The following is a 20,498-nucleotide window of genomic DNA, read 5'->3' on the forward strand; positions in this document are numbered from 1 at the left end:
ACATACAGTATTATTAAATGTTAGGTTAATTTTTTTCCCAATTTTATTACGTATATCAAGAACTAATAAACCAGTCGTAGTTATCACCAGAATGCGTAACTCGCACCATGTTTTCAAATGTTTGTTGACATGAAAGCAGTGTTGCCAAATGTTTCTGTTCAGATTTCAGTAATGAAGTAAAATTCCAGTAATATACCTTAAATTCCTCATGTACACATTTTCACACAGAATCAATTACTAACCAAATAAAGAATTCTCTAGAAATTCCATTAGGTGGAATATTTTTTATGCTGTTTTGTGAGATTAAGTCTAGTTACTTTTCTGCTAACTTGGTAACATTGCACTCAGATTACAGTGAAGTTATTTTTCAAGGTCATGTTCAACAACTATCTGTGTATTATTTCAGAACTCGGACTACAAAGGCATTATCAAAATATTACTTTATTACAAAATATGGGAAAATAGATGAATACTGCATAAACAAATAGTACATTCTAGCATTGTCTGCAGGATGCCATTAGTTTGCATATTGATGATATTGGTGAGTTATCAGCCGATCATCAAAAAAAAAAAATACCGTGTTGCCTTCATTAGATAAAGTTCAGTATCAAAACAAAATAAAAATAATTTATTTTATATGAATGATAATTGTAGGCGTGTATTTTGTCTGGCAAGTATGAGTTCTTGTATGTCATTACTGGGGTGTTTGAGGGTTGTCAAACTCCTCCATCCAACTTTATCTTCATGTTAAGGTGACGGTGAATTATGGGGTAATTTTTCTGGGAAAAAATGTCTTATGACAGAGATACGGTATATAAGAACAGGTACATGTTTAGGAAAAAACTGAATTCAGATCACACAAATTTCAATAGTTAAGATGAAAAAGATTCATTATATTGATATTACAGTATGCAGTATATTGGCCCTTGATTCCTGGATCACAACTGGATGATTTGTTTCTCTGTAGAATAATTGAAGATATCTGGAATCAGCTTGTTCTTGGATATCCACCAACTTTACAAACAGTTTCATAGCTTGCCTCACTCAGAGAAAATTCTAATGGCTACCATAGTTAATGGGGACAGGGTGCTGGAGAGAAGTCTAAAACATGCTGTCACTATCTGCTGGGCACACAGGCACTCTATGATATTTAGAAAAACGTAACAAGATAAACACCGTAATTGGGTCTGTGTTAACAGCTCAAAATTAAGGAACAAATTAAAACGGTGTTGGAGGCCTCTGTAAAAAGTTAATTTGATAAGTGAATGTAAAGCACTAGGTAGGGTAGGGAGTAATGACTCAACTACGGGCTGCAAGATTGCAAAAGCCCGTGTCTGGCCAAAAGGGCCAGGCAATCAAAAAAAAAAAAGGAGTAATGACGGTTTCTCTTAAAGGTATGTTGGAAAAGGTACAACCGACTGATATTTGATAGAATTTAAAAAAAGAAAATTAATAGTGTCATAAATTTTACTTTATCCAAAGAAAGATCACTTAAAGGGTAAAATAATGGTACAAACAGTTATCCCTTGCATTAAAAGAATAAAAGCAGTTGGAGTTATGGGGGAGCTGCTTTAAGATATTAGTAATACTCTGCTGTAAATATTCTTCGATTTTAGAAGCAGAGACGTAACATGGATTTTTACACAAAACTGTATCCTTAAAAGGTCTTGAAATAATGACAAAGACCATAAAATTAGCATTTAATCGCTCGCTAAAGAATACAAGTATTGCCAAAATATAAAGAACTTATAACCCGTTTTTAGGTATATCAATCAAGGAAGAATTAACATCAATACTGTATCTAGTAATTAAATTTTATTTCCCTTTGTAATTTGCCATCGAAAATGCCTAGGGCAAAAATCTCAAGACAGTTCAGTGAAGCAAAAAAGTGGCTTTTGTAGCCTAAACTCTTGGAAAAATTATTTGAAGAATTGTAGTAAGAATGGAAATTTAAAACATTCAATTATATTCTGTAACCTAATATAAACAGTTGGTGATTTCTAATATTATTATTATTATTATTATTATTGTTATTGTTATTGCTATTATTTACTAAGCTATAACCTTAGTTGCAAAAGCAGGATGCTATAAGCCCATGGGCTCCAACAGGGAAAATAGCCCAGTGAAGAAAGGAAAGAAACTACAAGAGATGTTCAAGAATAATAACATTAAAATAAAGCTTTCATATATAAATCTTAAAAACTTCAAAATAACAAACGGAACTGAAATAAGATAGAATAGTGTACCCTCAAGCAAGAGAACTCTACCCCAAAGACAGTGGAAGACCATGGTACAGAGGCTATGGCACACACACACACACACTCTCTCTCTCACTTTTTTTTTTTTTCGAATCGCTGCTTTGCTCATTTCACCACATTTGATAAATATCTTGAAGCATAACACTACCATTAGATATTCGTATTATAATACACTATTAATAAAATAAAAAACTATATACTGTATCTCTACATTTAACTGCAGTAATATTATTAGATATTTGACTATAATACTAATGATGACTGTAGCAAACACTCTGTAGCAAAATTTTAAGCTCGTGTAGCAAAACCACATTTTAAAAGGTGAAAGAAAGGAGATTTTTTTAAACATAGTGAATTGTTGACCTTGTTATCTTATATTTTTTTGGTGGGATCATGCCTTTCTCATCCAGCCACATTGAATTGCTGACCATGTCGTCTTATGTTTCTTTTTGGAGGGATCATACCTTCTCATCCAGTTACTGTGAATTGCTGACCATGTCTTATTATATTTCTTTTTGGGGGATCATACCTTTCTCATCCAGCCACAGTGAATTCCTGACGATGTCTTCTTATATTTCTTTTTGGGGGATCATACCTTTCTTATCCAGCTACAGTGAATTGATAACCATGTCCTCTTATATTTCTTTTTGGGGGACCATACCTTTCTCATCCAGCTACAGCGAATTGTTGACCATTTCTTATAATTGGGGGGGGAATCATACCTTTCTCTTCCAGTTACTTGGGTAATTTTGGTGTGACTTGATATTTTACTTGAATATAGATTTAGGGATTTGAAGACCACTATTAGTAATCTAGCATTATAGGGAATATAGTCCTTGTTTAAAGTTGTAGCAAGTTGTTTCAGCAAACGGTTATTTCTACTTCATATTTTAGGCTTGGTAGGAAATTTTGAATAACTCTTGTACTGTGGACCATAGAAAGTAGAAGATAGTGTATGTATAAAAGTACCAGTGTGTCATACTGGATTATTGACTTGAATCAGGAAATATGGTGTTGGTATGATCAAGGGAAATTGAAGTTTGTTCATACTGTATTATGATTGGTAATTAGCCACAGAACTTGTTGGGTAATTAAAAGACCAGCTCACTTTCAAACCTCAAATGATACAGAAAAATACTTTTTGTGCCCCCATTTTCATTTAGTTTACCTGCTTGTGCATATTATTTGCATCGTGATGCTTGGCATGAGATATTTGAAATATGGAATCTGCTGTATATTTTAGCTTTGAATCATATGTTTTCTGGAAACCTATTTGTAATAGATGTTATCCTGACTGTAGTCAATTTTTTGTTAATACAGAACTTGAAAAAAATGTAAGGTTTAATTCAAAGAAAGATAGATTTGACCTACATTATTGTATTACAAGCTCCCCTTCCCAAACTAATTTCATATGTTTCATTGCAATCTCATTCGTCATATATAATGACTTATTTCCATTGATGAAGAAGTTCTGGTAACAATGACTTCTATCTTCCAAGATTTATAGGCCTATACTCCTCATGCCCAATCCTGTAAAGGTCGACCCCTTCACTCATTTTTTCTGACTTTCTAGGAATGCTTTTGTAAGTTTTTGTTTTGGTACCTTCACTTTATTTCATTTCCCATACCGTCTAATCAATTTTTGTGTAATCCGTGCTACTATGTTAGCTGTTTTTTTGTAAGTGTATAGTTTAGAACTGGTGTATTCACCTTCTACATTGGGTTATTGAGCGTACCGTTTCTTATTCAATGTAATGTATTTATTTCAGTTAATGGAGTTATTTATCAATTAAGAAATATTTCATTTTCCCCTGCAGGGCTGTGGGTCGTGTAAAACTGTTACTATGATTTTGCAGTTATTATTGCTGTTCAATTTCCTTTTTTTGTTTGTCAGAATATTGTTATTCTTTCACAGTATCAAATCATCAGGTCTTGAGATACAGTAGTACCTTGGTTTACGAGTTTAATCCATTCTGGGAGCAATCTCACAACCCAAAATACTTGTAAACCAAAACAATTTTTGTCATAAGAAATAAAGGAAAACCCCTCTTGCATTCCACATATCGATAAATACACATTCACTAAACTCATTTTTAAAGATTTGTAATGTTATTTAAGTTTTTGAAAACTGCACAGTTAATTATTATTGTTTGTTCCCAGGACCAAGCTCTTGAGTGCTAGGAAGAAATATGTTTTCAAATCGCTATAGCAACCATAATATTCGAGCTATAACATTCATTTGTGTTTTTTTTTTAAATCGTTATATTTTAGGACAGAAAAACCAAAATTGCAATAGAATATTTATCTATAATAAATTTTGTGATGTGCGGCAAAAAAATGCTACTTACGCATACAATGATATTTGTAAAAAGAAAAATACTGTAATACAATACTGTAATCCCTCTTCATATTGCAGTTCACCTATCGCTTTGTCAATACATTGCAGATTTATAAATATAATTTTTTATATGTAAATATATATTGGGGGCTTCTAAGGGCAAATACGTTTTAAGTTTTTTATATTTTAATAATTTTTTTAATTGTCAATTTTTGGCTGAGAATTAATGAAATAAATTACAGTAATACCGCATATGTATCTCGTGTATCATGCAAGATCCATTTTTTCTTGGGAGACCAAATTATAATGAAATAACCTTTTTTTTCTCTATCTCTTTATCCTAACTTCTTGTGCAATAAGTTAAAAAAACTAAAAGATAATAATAAAAGTATCATTAAAGGCCACTCATGAATGGCAGAGGCAAGGGACAGTGACATTGCCTATGAAGTAGGACAATAGTCTCTAGAGACCGACCATACAATATATGATCAGCGCCCAAGCCCCTTTTCCACCCAAACTAGGACCAAGGAGGGCCAGGTAATGGCTGCAGATGACTTGGCAGATAGACCTATAGGCTCCCCCAAACCCACATACCCTTAGCTTACAAGAATGGTGAGGTTGCAGCGACCAAAGAAACTATTGAGTTTGAGCAGGACTCGAACCCCAGTCTAGCACTCACTAGGCAAGGACAGCATCACCAGGCCACCACAACACCCCTAAATGCATACAGCTATAAACGACCAAACGTAGATCAGATGACTTAAGAACAACCAATTTGGATAATAACAGCTTTTTTGCTTGAATTTTAACTTTTGTATGATATTAAGCAATCACTTTTGTTGCAAATAACGTTAAGTAGAATATGACTGGTATATTATTATATACCTTTTCGGTTTATGACAAGGCAAACCAAAATACAGTACACAAAAACTACCTAAAGATTTGGAAGAAAGTCAGTAATTTCATGAGCTTTGTAATCAAGCATCGTAAAGGTAAAAAATTATAATATTATAGGTACCATATGAAATTAAATTTTCAATAAATATTTCAAAAATATATATATTCTGGGATGTGTATTATGTCCATTGGTCTTCGGGGGTGAAGACTTTGAGGACGTATGCGTATATCACGTTCGCCAGTCGTCAAAGAGTTGAGGAGCAAATTCTAACCCAAACATCAGAAATAAGTGAATCACTTAATTTATGCTTTTTGGACACCTTTTTTCTACTGTTACGTTTAACTTTCGCCAGGAACTTATCTAGAGACTGCTATCATCTTTTCTTTATGATTGTATGGAAATGCATCACTTTGTCGGTAAAGATTTTCGTTGCTTGGTTTGCCAAAGCCTAGTCTGGGTGATGTGTCTACATTATTTTTAAGTTTTTCCATATTCTTAACATTTCCCTAATTGCACTTGAAGCAAGAAGTTTGTTCCTCTGTGTACCTCTACATCCTCACAACGCATTGTTGCTCCTCATTCAACTCCATCACCTCCATGGTCATCAGCTGCTTGCTATGCTTGTCTAGAAAATCATTGATGTCATCCTTGTCCACCTTCAACCCCATTGTCTTACTAAGGACTTAGTATTATCATCAACTACCTCCTAGATGGGTTGAAATCCCTCTAATTATATTCAGCAATGCGTTCAACCCACAGTTCCCTCCATGCAGAATTGAGGGATCTCTTGATGACCCCCTTCCCTGGCATTATCATTCATTTGAGGCAGCTGACAGTGTGGAGTCTCCAAAATTCGTAGGGTGAGCTTGGTCCTTTTGATGACCTTGAAGCATTGCTGAAACATTGCCTTAAAATAAAACTGAAATTTTCAGATCATCTGCTGATCCATTAGTTTGGAATATTGGAGTGGTGTTGGATTCCAAAAACTTTATTTGAATTAATTTAAATTCCTTCATTGGCCATCTTCAATGGCTAAAAGGTGGACCGGAGTATTGTCCATGAGCAACAAGGTTAAGAGTGGGAGGTTTCTTCTTCATTAAGTACTTTTCAACCTCGGGATAAAACACTTCATTGGCCAGTTCCACAAACAAGATGTGAGTTGGCCAAATCTTGTCTAACCTTTTGACCTCCACATAACTTTCAGTTGCTTCTTTTGCACCTTGCACTATTTAAAGGCTTGTGGATTCTCTGTGTGATACGTGTGGAGAGTTTTTTTTTTTTGCAATTGCTGCTGGTATTAACACGGAACAGCGTGTTAGTCGTCTTTTATGGGTTTGTGACCAAATGATTTCTTTTCTTCTGCAGTAATGAAGGTCGTGGATATCATATTAAAGTAAAAGGACCAGTCTTTTCTCAGTTAAACACATGCTGTGCCATGTAAGACTCAGAATCCACAAACTTTATAAATTATACAACAAATGTCTCTGCTGCCTTAACTTCAGAACTTGAAATTTCACCTTATCGCACAGCACAAGGGATGCCGGTTCTTCTATTGAAATTTTGAAACTGACCATGGCTCACTGAATATTTCTTTTTTCTGCCTGCTGACATACTGGGCTTCCTTTTAAAAAGGTTAACATAAAATACCTTTCTTTTTCCACAAATAATGTTCTGCTAACCAATTCTCATTGAATCAGATTCAGTTCCTTTGGTCACTGCAACCTTACTATCCTTGTGAGGTAAGGATGGGGGTTTTGTGAGCCTATAGGTCTGTCTACTGAGTCATCAACAGCCATTGCCATGCCCTCCTTGGTCCTGGCTATATATGGTCAGTCTGTAGGTCATTGTCCTGCTTGAAAGAGCAATGTCACTGTCCCTTGCCTCTGCCATTCATGAGGAGTTTTTAAGCCTTTAAAGAAACTAAGTTTTTATTATTATAAAGAATCCATGAACGTTGTTTTGTCAAATATCAACAGTACCCCTTTTGCATCAACAATTGCTTTGATTTTTTCCTTTTTTTCTCAAATTTTAGAAAATGCGGATGGTGTATGATTCTACATTTCTGCCAGGTCTGCCCCACACATACCTTGATCATGCGTCTTGATAATTTATTTTTTCACTTCTACAGTAATTTTCATATACAGTACCATCTTTCTTGATCATCTTGGGTGCAATTTTATAGATGCTGTACTGTACTGCTCTTGTTAACTTGACGGTGAACAATATCAATCAATTCAATAAAGAACATGGGGTTACAACTCTACAATGAGCAATTCCAAAGATACTCGCAAGATAACTATTGGTGATACTGGCACGAGTGGTGCTCGAAAGTGAAAAAGTGAGGGTAGGGTGAAACAAGATTATATGAAAATCCCTTGAACAATGCGTGGGTGGTGTATGGGTACTACATGTCTGCTTTTATGCCCATCATGTGCTAGTCTCATTAGTACTTGACCACAAAAAAATGCTTATATTTAGGGAAATCTTTGCTTGCAAGCTGATACATTGCTCGTTAACTGCTTTGGATTTTTATGCTTGCACATAGTCATTCCTAAACCGAGGTACTACTGTTGTAACAATTAGATTAGTGACAACCATCCAGCAGTTCTGCTAATATCCCTGTCTGACCGTCAAGTTTGTTCAATTATGATCAGTTTTCTAGTGTCCATTTAAGTATCTGGTGCCTTGTTGTTCCATCAGGATCCAATCTATGTACAGTAGTTTCAGCTCACCAATCTGGAGGATTGATAGGTGAGAAGTCCCCAGTCCCAGCAACAGAGGACATCTTACCAGTCCCAGCAACAGAGGACATCTTACCAGTCCCAGCAACAGAGGACATCTTACCAGTCCCTTGATGATGGCAATATGGATCACTTATAACAAGAGTTTTTGTGGTTCCCCTGGGTCCAAAAGTTCAGATGTTCTCAGACATTAATCATGAATATGGTCTTAAAAGGAGTAGGTTCTTCATACATACACTTACATACATATACCGAGGCACTTCCCCCAATTTTGGGGGGTAGCCGACATCAACAAATGAAACAAAACAAAAAGGGGAACTCTACTCTCTACGTTCCTCCCAGCCTGACAAGGGACTCAACCGAGTTCAGCTGGTACTGCTAGGGTGCCACAGCCCACCCTCCCCCGTTATCCACCATATTAACTTTTAAAGCTCAAAGCCATGTTTTTCATATCTGAAAGAATAGAGTTGAAATATTTTTTAACATAACTAACACTTATGCTTTCTTGAAAGCTCAAGAAAACTCCCACTTACAAAATTTTGTCAGTTGGCCTAGGAAGTCTTGATGTGGGTGTAAGAACTTGATGTAGATCTCATTGTTACACTTGTTTAGTGATCTAAAATGGTGTCACAGATGCCCCCTGAATAGTTCCAAGCTATTTTAGTAGAGTGGTCTATTCCAGTTATGGAACATTTTGCATTTTGGCTTTCCCCTTATAGTTTATATGATTGTTAGAACTGTGGTGAATAAAACCAAGTACTGTATAACACAAACAGAGTTTTGCATACAAACCTGTTAATCATACAATGAACATTATCCACCCAGCACACAAGTTCTGCTGTCCTATGCATAGTTTATAAAAATGTCCGGTAATTCATTCACAGATAGTACCAAGGGTTCTAAGAGACCATGCATCATAATGCATGGTAAAATTGAGTGTGGTGTCATTATATTCTGTCTATGATTAAAGGGTTTTATAGATTTTTTGAAATATTTTATATGATGCGAGTAGTTGAACCAACATGCTAGTATGGTAGTTTTATACACAACTAGGGTGGTGTGGTGGGTTGTTGTGGAGGAAGGCTGTCTAGGGCTTGTAAGATTACATAAGATTTAATTAAAGATGTTCAAATTAAATTTTTTTTTGCATTTTGAATTTTTCTACAACATTGCTTATAATTTCATATTTTTTTCTGTGTAAGTTTTATGGCATGCCTTTAATAATTTTTAGGCACTTGCAACCCAATTAGATATAAGGATAAGATTTGAATGGACTAATGCTACTTATGAAACTTATTTATTCAAGTACTCCTTGCTAATTTTTGTTTTATTTTTCTTTGTTGTATAATTAAGGGTTCATGAATTTGGATGTTTTGGGAGTTTCACTTGGCCTCTACTGGTGACTGTGTGCAGTAGAACAAGTCTGAACAGAATATCCCATAATTTGAGATTATGTTCCACTACAGAATTCCTTAGTAATTATCAATTTTGATAAACAAATACCAAATGCCAACTTATTATTTTAAAAATTTTACAATTAATCAATGAACATTACTGTAGTTTGATGAGGCAGAGTAATTTAGTTACAAACAGAAATACCTTGAGTGTTACTTGTAGTACTTATTGACAAAATAATCTGTAGATAACTCACAATTAATTTTAGTTTATTTTCTTGTATGTTGAGTGGGTCATGTTTTTACTCTTAAGATTAACATGAAAGTGCTGTTATAGTGGACCCATAATGATGGAGTGGCATCAGTAGCACTGAACTGTTGAAGAGTATTAGGCTGACTTTGTTTAGATGGTATGAGTCCTTTTACTTTGCATGTTGTGTTTTTAACTGTCCAACATCTTCCTGCTGTGAATCTAGAATCCTTACATAGAAAGAATAGTTTTAATTAAATGCTTCAGGAGTCATTACTAATTTGGACATTCTGTATTCCTGGTAAATAACTTCAAGGAAACTGGTATTTAGGTGTAGCAAAGAAGTGATTGTTCAAGGTTAAAGGAGTTGACTTCAAATCTTTTTAGGCTTTAACTTTTACAGGGAGAAAATGTGTTGAAACTACAACCAGACTGAAGTTGAATAAAAAGTTTCAACTGTGTTGTATTGTTCCAGATAAGAATCAAAGTTGATCAGTATTATTTAAGTGGGTGGGTTTTTAGCCAAGTTCACACAAGTCTTCTTGGAAGTAAAAGACTAGAATATGAAAGTTTTTGTTGTCTTCAAAAATCAAATTAAACTCTGTGAACTGATTTTAGAATCTATTTTTGTTTACCAAGGGTTGGTATTAAAGTACTTACATCTCATTGTTTGATAACTTTATTTGTATAAGTGGTTCAGAAACAGGGCATAGAGTGAAGAATGAATTTGTAAGGTATGGGGTTACAAGAATGTCATAAATTTGAATGCCTCCTTAGTAATGTAATGTATTTTGGGTGTATCTTACTGTAAGGATTCTGTTTCCTTTTCCTTTTAATTGTTATATATTTAGCCTCTTTAGTAGTTTGTTCTCCCTCTTTCAGGGTGATGACATTGGTTGGTGTTTACCTATTTTCCAGGACAACGATGCTGGATGGGGTGAGGATGAGAAGGAACTGGAGACAAAACGTTACTTTAGGGCAGAGTACTTCACAGAAGAGGAAACCAACCAAAAAAGTAAAGAAACTTATTTTGGGTGAAAGATAACAAAGTGCTATACCAAACTTCTATAATTATATACTCAAGTGATTTCCTTACAGTAATTTTTGGTAGTATTTCAAGATATGTTCTGCTCTTTTACCTGTATCTTTATATTTATATAGAAAAAAAATGTGAAAATTGAAATTGGAAAATACATTACTTGAAATTGCCTGATGAATATACATTTAAATGGTTTCTGGACATTCTTTTGATGCTTTATTTTTGTTTTAATGTACACTACAGTGTTTTGATATTCAGCAAGCTCTTTGAAAATATATTTTGCTAGTCAGATTTTTTGGGGGGAAGGATGAAATTTTCAGCAGCCACTTTCTCATAGAAGTGGTAGATGAGTTAGGTCTTAATTTGATATCTCATTGAATCAAAGAAAATTAATTATTTTTTTAAATGACCTTTTAAATTTGCAATTATGTTGTTCTTTTTTACATACAGTACTGTACTGTACATTTTAGGCCTAATATGAAATGTTTTCACATATTTCAATGTGCGAAAAACATCCTAACTTTTGGTTCAAATATATATTGATTATATTCAAGTAGATGAAATGCTCTTTTATCCCTTGGTTCGCTTAAAAGTTTAGAGCTATTAGTATACAGTATTATGCTTTTAATTTCGCTATGAAAAGTCACTCTGTGAAATATTATCATGCTTATTAACCTCCTTTTCAGTGTTAAGAGTGCATGTCGACAAAAGAATCACTATGGGACAACTCAAAAAGGAAATGCAGAAGTGGGTTGGTGTGTCAAGTGAACATTTCAAGCTCTTCAAAATATACTCTAATAGGTCAGTATACTTGAATGGTTTTTTGAAATTATACTATTTCCACGAATCTTACTTTTGAATCGTAGGCCATTGATTCACGTCATGAATAAAAAGGGGACTGTAAATTTCTCCCACTGCAATTTTGCTTTGCATTTAATTTACGGGGGTATCCAGAAAACTCTATTAATTTTCTCTACTTATTTTTCAATATGACACAGTTGGGCATACAACTTGGAGCTTCAAACTCTTATTTGAGATAGTGCCCAGAGAAGAAATGGGGCTGAGTTACTTAAGTTTTCATGACCAGCCACATGTTAACTATAATAATGGCATAAATGTAGTATAAAAAGAAAGTTTTCTAAAGTTTTTTCATTTAATAAACTTAAGCAACAATTTAGTTGATTTTTTTATATGATGGTGAGCGTGGTTCATTGTAGGTATGACATATGTACTCAGGGTTGCTATCTAATGATCAAAAAGTGCGCTGTGCATCCTTTATGAAGTACCGAATAGAAAATTTTGGAATATTCAGTGCAAGAATTTAAGAAGACTCATCAAAATGCTAAAGGCCTAAGATTCAGATAGAATAAAATGTTAACATGGATAAATGCTCTTAATCTAACAGAACTGGTTCTGAGAAGAGTCCAGTTCTGCCAACGAAGACAGCCTGTCTTTCTCTCTGGTATGCTTGGTTCAGTTATCAGATTGCACTTTTGTGCTATCAGGCAGGATAGAGGAGCATCCACCAAATTGTCAACCTTCCCTTTGTCCAAATGCATAGCGTTTCTAGTTAAAAGATTGATCACAAAGGCTCAAAAATTTGCTTCCAAGTCAGAGGAGAAATTTGTAAGTTAGAGGTGGGATATTAGTAGGGCAGTTACACCACTGAAATTCTGGAGGAACTGTCTTTAGAAGGAGTTTTTGAAGCAGATATCGGCTTATCAACACGGTATTTGCCAAGCAATATCTTGAAAAACCTTGATTTTCCTATCAAGATTACTGGGCTTTAGTTGCCATAGTAGTAGAGGAGGATATATTTAAATAAGAGTTTATTTTCTATTAGTTTTATTAATGGATGAATTAGAGATATTTTAAAACTTAGTTGTAAGGGTTTTGTACTGATGCACCACTAAAAGGTGATTGTGGTGTATAAAAGCATGTTTTATTTTACTACTATAAATTTCCTATCTCTTTCTTTGATGACCCACTTCCATCAGAAAAAGAGTCAGTTCTATGAACATCAGATGAGGTTCTTAGAAATAATTGGAATTTTAATTGAATGTTCATAACTACCCTCCTCTCCACTGGCTAGGTCAAGAGGGTAGAATATTAGTTTTAAAGTCGAAACAGGGTTAAGGTGACTTTAACTTCTAGATGTTGTCCAGGAAAATGTGAATACTTCAAATTATGAAAATGGATTCTTTAGTGTTTTGGGGTAATGACGATGTTGAGTTTGCTTTGGGGATAAAACTATATGAAAATCATGTTAGTATAGAAATGCAAAATTTTATTATTAAAATTCAATATCTTATATTTATTCAACAGCCAAGAATTTGAGTGCACAAGGATGACAGAGACTCTAGCATCATATGGTGACAATACAAGATTGAATGTAAGGTTGGGCAGAGCTTTATTACCTGGTGAGCAGAGAGGCAAAGTGTATCTTTTGGAGCCAGATAATATTGATGATGTAAGTTTATGAATTTATCCATGGTTTATTTCTTTATGTATACCTAACAGTTCATTTTGTAAGTTATTTTCAACACTAAAGTTACATATTTATATTAAGTGAATGTCCTTTAGTAACTCAGTGGTATGATTACAAAATGCATTCATGATTTTAATAATGAATTATCATTAATTTATGATTCCAAATTATTTACAAATCTATGATCGTGATTTAATTTTTCAGCCTGCTCGCTTCCTTATTGACTGGGTTGTCACTAAGGGTGAATCCATTGGTAATGCTAAGAGAGCAATAGTCAAAGAGGTAAATACTAGATGTAACATGACTCTTACTCCAGAACTCGTCCGTTTACGTAAAAAGAGTTGGAAAAATCCTCAAGCCATTTATTTGGATGACCAGAAGTTTGATGATGACATATCCTTATATTCCAATTGGGAACTCTTCTTGCAGGTAGGTTTGCTACAGTTTATGTTGACTTTTTTCTATACCACATAACAAAGTTCCCAACTATATGGCTGTTATTGGTTACAAAAGCTGGCAAGAACCTTGGTTAAAATTGATGGATTGGGAAAAACTTAGTTTGTTACTTAAAATGTCAAGACAAATGAGATATCTTGAATGCACATGGGTGTTTTTAAATACTAGATTAAATCTCAATTCACAGTGTAGATATGTTTCATCACACATTCATTAATTATAATTACTGCACTATGTGTGCTCTTTCATGGTCACAAATCTTTCCAGGTTCAGTAGTCTTGTTCAACCAACAGAAGCAGAATAGTAGTTTCGTTATGTATATATGATCTAGATCAGAGGTCCCCTATGTGTGGTATACCCATCCCTTGGGTGTACATGAAAGTTTTTCCAGTGTTATACCACTTACGGGCAATATATGAAATATGCATTTCTTAACGAAAGCTCTACTTTTATGAACCTTTGTATAATAAATTAATAATACCAAAACTTAATGTACAAGTATCAAGCCCAATCTGAACAGTTGTGTGATGTTTTGAAGGATTATAACTTTTGAGATATCACTCCACTCGCTGAGATAGGGTCTTTATGAATAGGTTTTTGGCATGAAATATTCTATAATTTCTGTAGAACAGAAAAGATAATTTTTAAAAAGTTTCAGATTAATTAATGGTTGAATGTTTCAAATACAGTTGCCAGTCTTATGTAGACTCAACTACTAGCACTTCTTAATATCTATCAAGTTGGTAGACTGGATCCTTATATTCCTCCACTTTCTGAAGTAGTTTATCAACTTCTCTTTGGCTATAATTTTGAGTGAAATATCTTAATTCCTGAAGATTATTTAAAAAAAACTTTAAATGCTGAATCATTTAAATTTTTTTTTAAATAATGCACTGTTGAATCGTGTTTATTGACAGCAAGTCAGACTTGTGTAGGCTAAGCCCCTAGTGCATTATGAATTTTCATTAGCAGTTTTTAAGTACATAGGTGCTAGTACCTCTGCTGCTAAAATGGATCCCCGGCCTAGCGCAGGCACAAATGAATCTGTTATTAGTAAATAGAAGGCTGCCACCTTACTGCCCACTGTCTAGTAATATCAAGAGAATAAGACGTTAGCTATGTCTTAGAGACCGAAGACAAAAGCAGGTACAGTGTACTCAAAATGAGGTTATCACCACTCACCACTAGATTATCTCAATAGCCTTAGAAGGAAGAAATGGAGAATTTTCAGTTTATTGAGGGTAAGTGTCGATATAAGTCAAGCTTGAAGAGAAGCAATATGAACATCAGGTGAGCATAGAAATAAGTTTTATTAAGATATCATTTTACCTTCTAATACATATATCCTGTTAAGATGAAAAATTTTTAGCCAATATCTGAATTACATAACATAGTCTGTACAAACACAAAGACAACAGAAGTGGTGATTATTGGTACTTACAAACATTGTCTGAATGAGAGCTGAAATATGGGTTTGCCAATGAGGATATTTAATCAGTTTGTTGCCATATTCAGTACGTATACCAAGAAAATATAACTCTGCCTCGTAGGAATTGCACATATGTCAGTATAAACGCCAGCAAGGAACCGATGTGACTGCTCATTTATATCAATAAGTAGGGGTTAATTATGAATTTTTTATTTTCGAAATGCTAAAAATAATTTAATATACAATCCTGACTATTGATGAATTGTTACATTTCCTTTTGATAACATTGTCATAGTATATTATTATTATTCAGTGATGTTCACAAGTACAGTTATTGGAAATGGAAAATAAAGAAATGTGTTAGACAGATGTGCAGTATTTAAGATTTTGTTTATAGTGTACCCTTTAAACTACTTCATTATGATTTACTTTTACACAGAAAAAAAAACTTTTGCTATGATATGAAACAATAACAGTAAAATCATTAAAAGATCTTGATGTAAAGCTAATATATACGATACTATACAATTCATTATTGTCTCGATAGCTTTGGATGTTTGGTAACATAAGCTAGTCTAATATTATAAACTAAATTGGAGAAAATGCACTTGTAAACTATTTCCAAACATAGGAATACAGTATTCTTGAAAGGCAATCTTCTTCATCTCAGCTTTAACCCATTTCTATATAGGGTTGCCATTATTAATGAGTCATCTCCATTGATTTCTGTTCTGTGCTTCATTTTCCTCTAATCCTCCTCTGTCAAGAGAACCCCTTCCTTTTCCAAGGTACCTCAACAGTTTGCCCAAAGTCCATATTTTGAAGATAGAAATTGCAAGTCTTTGATCTTGCCTCAGGGTTTTATAACAGGCTGTACCTAGTGCCTAATGTATGGGGGTTGGAAGCCAGTTCTGGATGTCTTGATTATGACCAGGTATACAGTTATAACCATGTTTTTTTAAGGAAACTCCTACGGGCCTGGGGTCAGTAAAGAAAGGAGAATGGATGTTTTGATAGACTTGCTTACATTCATGTTACAATTCATCCATGATAAAAAGCTCAAGAATATTTCAATTCAATGCCTGCGCTTTGGACTCTGTACTGCTCCTCAAGTATTCACTGGAGTGATGGCGGAAATTTCAAATGAATCTGATTTCTGTTGTATCAAAACAACTAATTAATTTTGAACGCATCTTTTGAAAATGTTCAACTTCAGGTTTCTTTGCTCAAGTTATTGAGAAGGTTGAGAGTCCTTGTCAATATGGAGACGTCTCTTCTACTTCTGACTTGAAAGAATTTTTATTTTGGAATGATAATAGCAACAGCTCCCTTTTGAAGTTTTCTATCAGAAAAGAGGATGCACTTTATTTCATTTGTGGAAGAAGTTCAAGCAGATGAAAGTACTGCTGGTTCTTATGTGGGTGAGATGAGGCTATTAGGGATCATAGCATCTCTTGAAAAGATTGTTTCAGTGGATCAGGAAATGAGTGATTTCCAGTTACTGTACATCTTAATCATCATTGGAATGGGACTTCCAATCTATACACAATTTGCATATCAACAAAGCAGAAACAGCTAACACTGTTAGAATGGTGGAAGACCCCTTATCGTTTGGGTTTGGGAGTCATTTAAAGTAAAGATTTCAAACGTCGTTTCATATATGCTTCCCAAGAAGAGTTTGGTGCAACCATAAATTATCTTCATCTGTTGGGCAAGTTGTCAGTGAAGGAATCAGCTCTACGTATCAGTTGTTTGGAACTCTTAGTTGTTCTCAGGGGCTTTCAGGCTTGTGTCTCTAGCGATGGGGAAGTGCGAGATGGTGTTTTCAGACATTTACGTTCAAAAGTTGAGGGAAACCAGGTTTGAATCCTTTCTCTATATAGCAGAAGTACTCTTATAACTGACAGATCTTAGGGGAATAATTCTTCTACTTTAGGTTATTTCAGGGAGCATGAACATATTAGCAGATCAGCTAATTAGGAAACAATGTAGAAAGTAATCCCTTGCCATATGGCGGTTAACCTATCGCTCCCTCAGTACATTGCAGATTTATAAATACTGTACGTGTATATGTAAATCTACAAGGTTTGACTCTACTTTATACCACAGGTTTCTGTGGGCAGGTAAGTATTATATTATTATTTTAGTATTTTTTATTGGAGACAGAATTTTCTAGGACCAAATGTTCTGGGACTGAATCTTCTGATCAAAAGTTACTTCTTTTTTTTTTTTTTTTTTTTTTTTTTTTTTTTGAAACAATGTGAATTAATGGTTTGGATGTTGTTACAGGTATTGGAAGGTCCTGAAACCAAAAGTCATAATATCGATGAGGTGGCATTGTTTGTTCGAAGATGGAAACCTTCAACTTATACCTTGGATCCACTTAAAGAGGTTATCATTCCTAAGCCTACTATGGAGGAACTTAAGGAAAAGGTTTGATAATACAACCATATTTATTTCCTTATTTACTTAGTATCCTAATTTTTTCATGTTTTATATTTCTAGTGAATGGGTTATATGGTAGTGGTCATCTGTTAATCATGTTTATGTATATTTATAAGCAAAATAAGTAATTCTTTACTGTATTTTATGGTATATGTGAAAGTACTTTGTATCAATTTTTTTTTTATAACTATGATCTCTATCATCCTTAGATGTTTACTCTTTGTTCTTGTTTTTTATCAGCTATCAGAATTGTCGGGCATCGATGTTGAGAATGTAGAAGTTGCCAAGGGTAAGGGGACATTCCCATGCGACATGTCGGTATTAGACATATCAGATGAACTTGACTGGACGCCCCGTGTTGGTCAGTTGAACCAGCGACCGCTTTATATTCTAGATGATGGTGCTATGATGTATTTCAGGTAATGTCTTATTTATATATTTGCGAACAACATACTTTATTTTATAAGTATATGGTATTTCAGAAAACCTGCCTATTTCCAGTCATTACATTAGGAGACTCGCAGTTGCAAAATTCTGTGTTTAGTGGCAATATACACTCCAGGATGTTTTATTACTTGTAAATATTCCCTAAAAACTGTAATTATTTACACCAATGCCTCAGTATACGAATCTTCGACAAACAAATTTTCAACGATACAAATGAAATAATTTTGTCCCTTGCTTCAATTCACAACAAAACTTCAAGGTTACAAATTTTTTTATCAATAATTTGGAATTTGAGAAAGCTGTCGAAAACGAGTGAAAATATGAAAAACCGTATATACAACTTTATGTAATTCCCGAGTTTATAGTAAGTGCAAGATGGTGTATTCATTTTATGAAAAGGTAAACCAAATTGCACAAAAACTACTTAATGAATTAAGAAGGAAAATTTGTAATTTAGTGAGCTGTATAATCAAACACCACAAACTTAACTAGAAATTATAATGCAAAAGAAACGAGGGGAACATGCCTTTTTTAAGGCAAATGTTTTGATCATATGTTAGTCTTTGCATGATCTTTCATAGACCCTGATACCATGATAGTGACATTTAACACACAGGGCTATGACCCATTATACCTTGTCACTTTGAGTCACGGAATACAAGGACATGATGCGCCATTTCTTCCCTTATCGGACTGTGCATCTTTGTCCTGGGTGGTTGCCAGCCAGGTGGCCAATGGGACTTCCTCCCTCCTAAGAAAGACTTCTCTTTTAAATGGCAAAGGTTTGTTTTTGCGTAGGAGCAAACCACAAATGTTAAAAATAATTTTTATTTTTCCTAGCTATACAAACCTGAATCATTTAATTATTTTGTATTTTCCCTTGCTATACAAACCCGAATCATTGTAACTTTTACTTCCTAACAACCTACAAGTCCCAACCAGTTACAATGGCATGCCCAGTGCAAGCCAGAGCCTGTCTACCAGATGCTTGGGTTAAGAATCGATCGCTACCATATTGGTTGCCAGATCTAGATAACTCTATAATTCTTCATTGGTAACCTCCAGCTCCCCCTTTTAAATGCAAGTACTTAGGTTTGTATAGCTAGAAATAATACAAATCAGTTTTGAAGTTTGTGATTTTTAAAAGATCCAAATTTTTAACTATTAAATCCTTTCCTTGAAGGTCTCATGACTAAAGTCTTTTTATTGTTGGCATTAGCTAAAGCTAAACACACCTAGGCTGCAAAGGCTATCTGTCAAGTAACTTTCGGGCAGCACAAGATATTTTGTCTCTTTTGTCTGCCTTCAAGAGGAAAAAAATCTTTTTAAGGCTAAGAGTATGCCTCAATTTTTTCTCATATCTTCTCTGAATTTGGATAAAAGCATTTTAGGAGTAAAGAGGTTTCTTTGTCCAATAAGAGCCATTCAGTATTATTTGGACAAAAAATTTGTTGGATTAAGGTCTCCCTATTACTTTATGATAAAAAATGCAATATCATTTATAATTAGAAATTTGATCACAATGTTTTCACCCTACAGTAATACCTTGAGATACAAATTTGATTCGTTCCATGACCACTGACGTATCTCAAAAAAATCGTATCTCAAAATAATTATTCCCATTTGAATTAAAAGAAACAGAATTAATCTGTTTCAAGGTAAGAAATTTACCCAAAACAAGCTCAAATTATGCTCAATTTACACTCAACAATCACTAAAGAAAGATAAATACAAAACAGTAAATTGATATATGATAATAAATGTTAATAAAAACAATAAAAAAAAATAGTTGTACTCACTGCCTAGGCGAGTGCTAGCGTACGGGATTCATGCAAGGAGGGAGGGAGAGAAGCAAGGCTACTATGCACACACAATAGCGATATGGTAGCTGTAGAAAGCGGCAAGATAAAAACATAAAACTTTGAATGAGCATACTGAATGCTTAATGTTTAAGGCTTTAAATTTTTAAGAATGAAGAGTTAAAAACAGTAAAAAAAAATAAATAGCTGTACTCACTACCTGGCGAGCGCTACAGCGTACGGGATGCATGCTAGGAGGAGGGAGGGAGAGAAGCAAGGCTACCACCTCACACACACACACGATATGGTAGCTGTAGAAAGCGGCAAGATTATACACAATTAAAAATATTGAATGAACTTACTAAATGCTTAATATTTGTCTTCACGTAACAGAAAGGATGAATCAAAAAAAGAAATAAAGAATAAAATTGTAACCAAATTACCATGGACACAGGTATGAGCAGCTAACGAAGGTGAGCCAGGAGGAGGAGGAGGCAGGGAGAGAGGGCTGAGACA

General features: G+C 34.2%; 1 protein-coding gene across 14 annotated transcripts in view; it reads left to right on the forward strand.

Annotated features, from left to right (window-relative positions):
* Window positions 1-20,498, forward strand: part of LOC137617207 (ubiquitin carboxyl-terminal hydrolase 47-like) — a 143,792-nt gene that overhangs the window by 110,408 nt on the left and 12,886 nt on the right. For 13 of the 14 annotated variants that reach the window (XM_068347126.1, XM_068347129.1, XM_068347127.1 and 10 more), the window contains 6 exons: window positions 10,762-10,894; window positions 11,605-11,719; window positions 13,244-13,388; window positions 13,611-13,835; window positions 17,581-17,724; window positions 17,977-18,155. In XM_068347126.1, coding sequence (XP_068203227.1) covers window positions 10,762-10,894; window positions 11,605-11,719; window positions 13,244-13,388; window positions 13,611-13,835; window positions 17,581-17,724; window positions 17,977-18,155 — 941 coding nt within the window. The remainder of the gene's footprint in view (window positions 1-10,761; window positions 10,895-11,604; window positions 11,720-13,243; window positions 13,389-13,610; window positions 13,836-17,580; window positions 17,725-17,976; window positions 18,156-20,498) is intronic. The other variant, XM_068347117.1, reaches the window with a different exon arrangement.

This window comes from Palaemon carinicauda, chromosome 23 (genome assembly GCF_036898095.1).
Source record: "Palaemon carinicauda isolate YSFRI2023 chromosome 23, ASM3689809v2, whole genome shotgun sequence".
NCBI classification, from domain to species: Eukaryota; Metazoa; Arthropoda; class Malacostraca; order Decapoda; family Palaemonidae; genus Palaemon; species Palaemon carinicauda.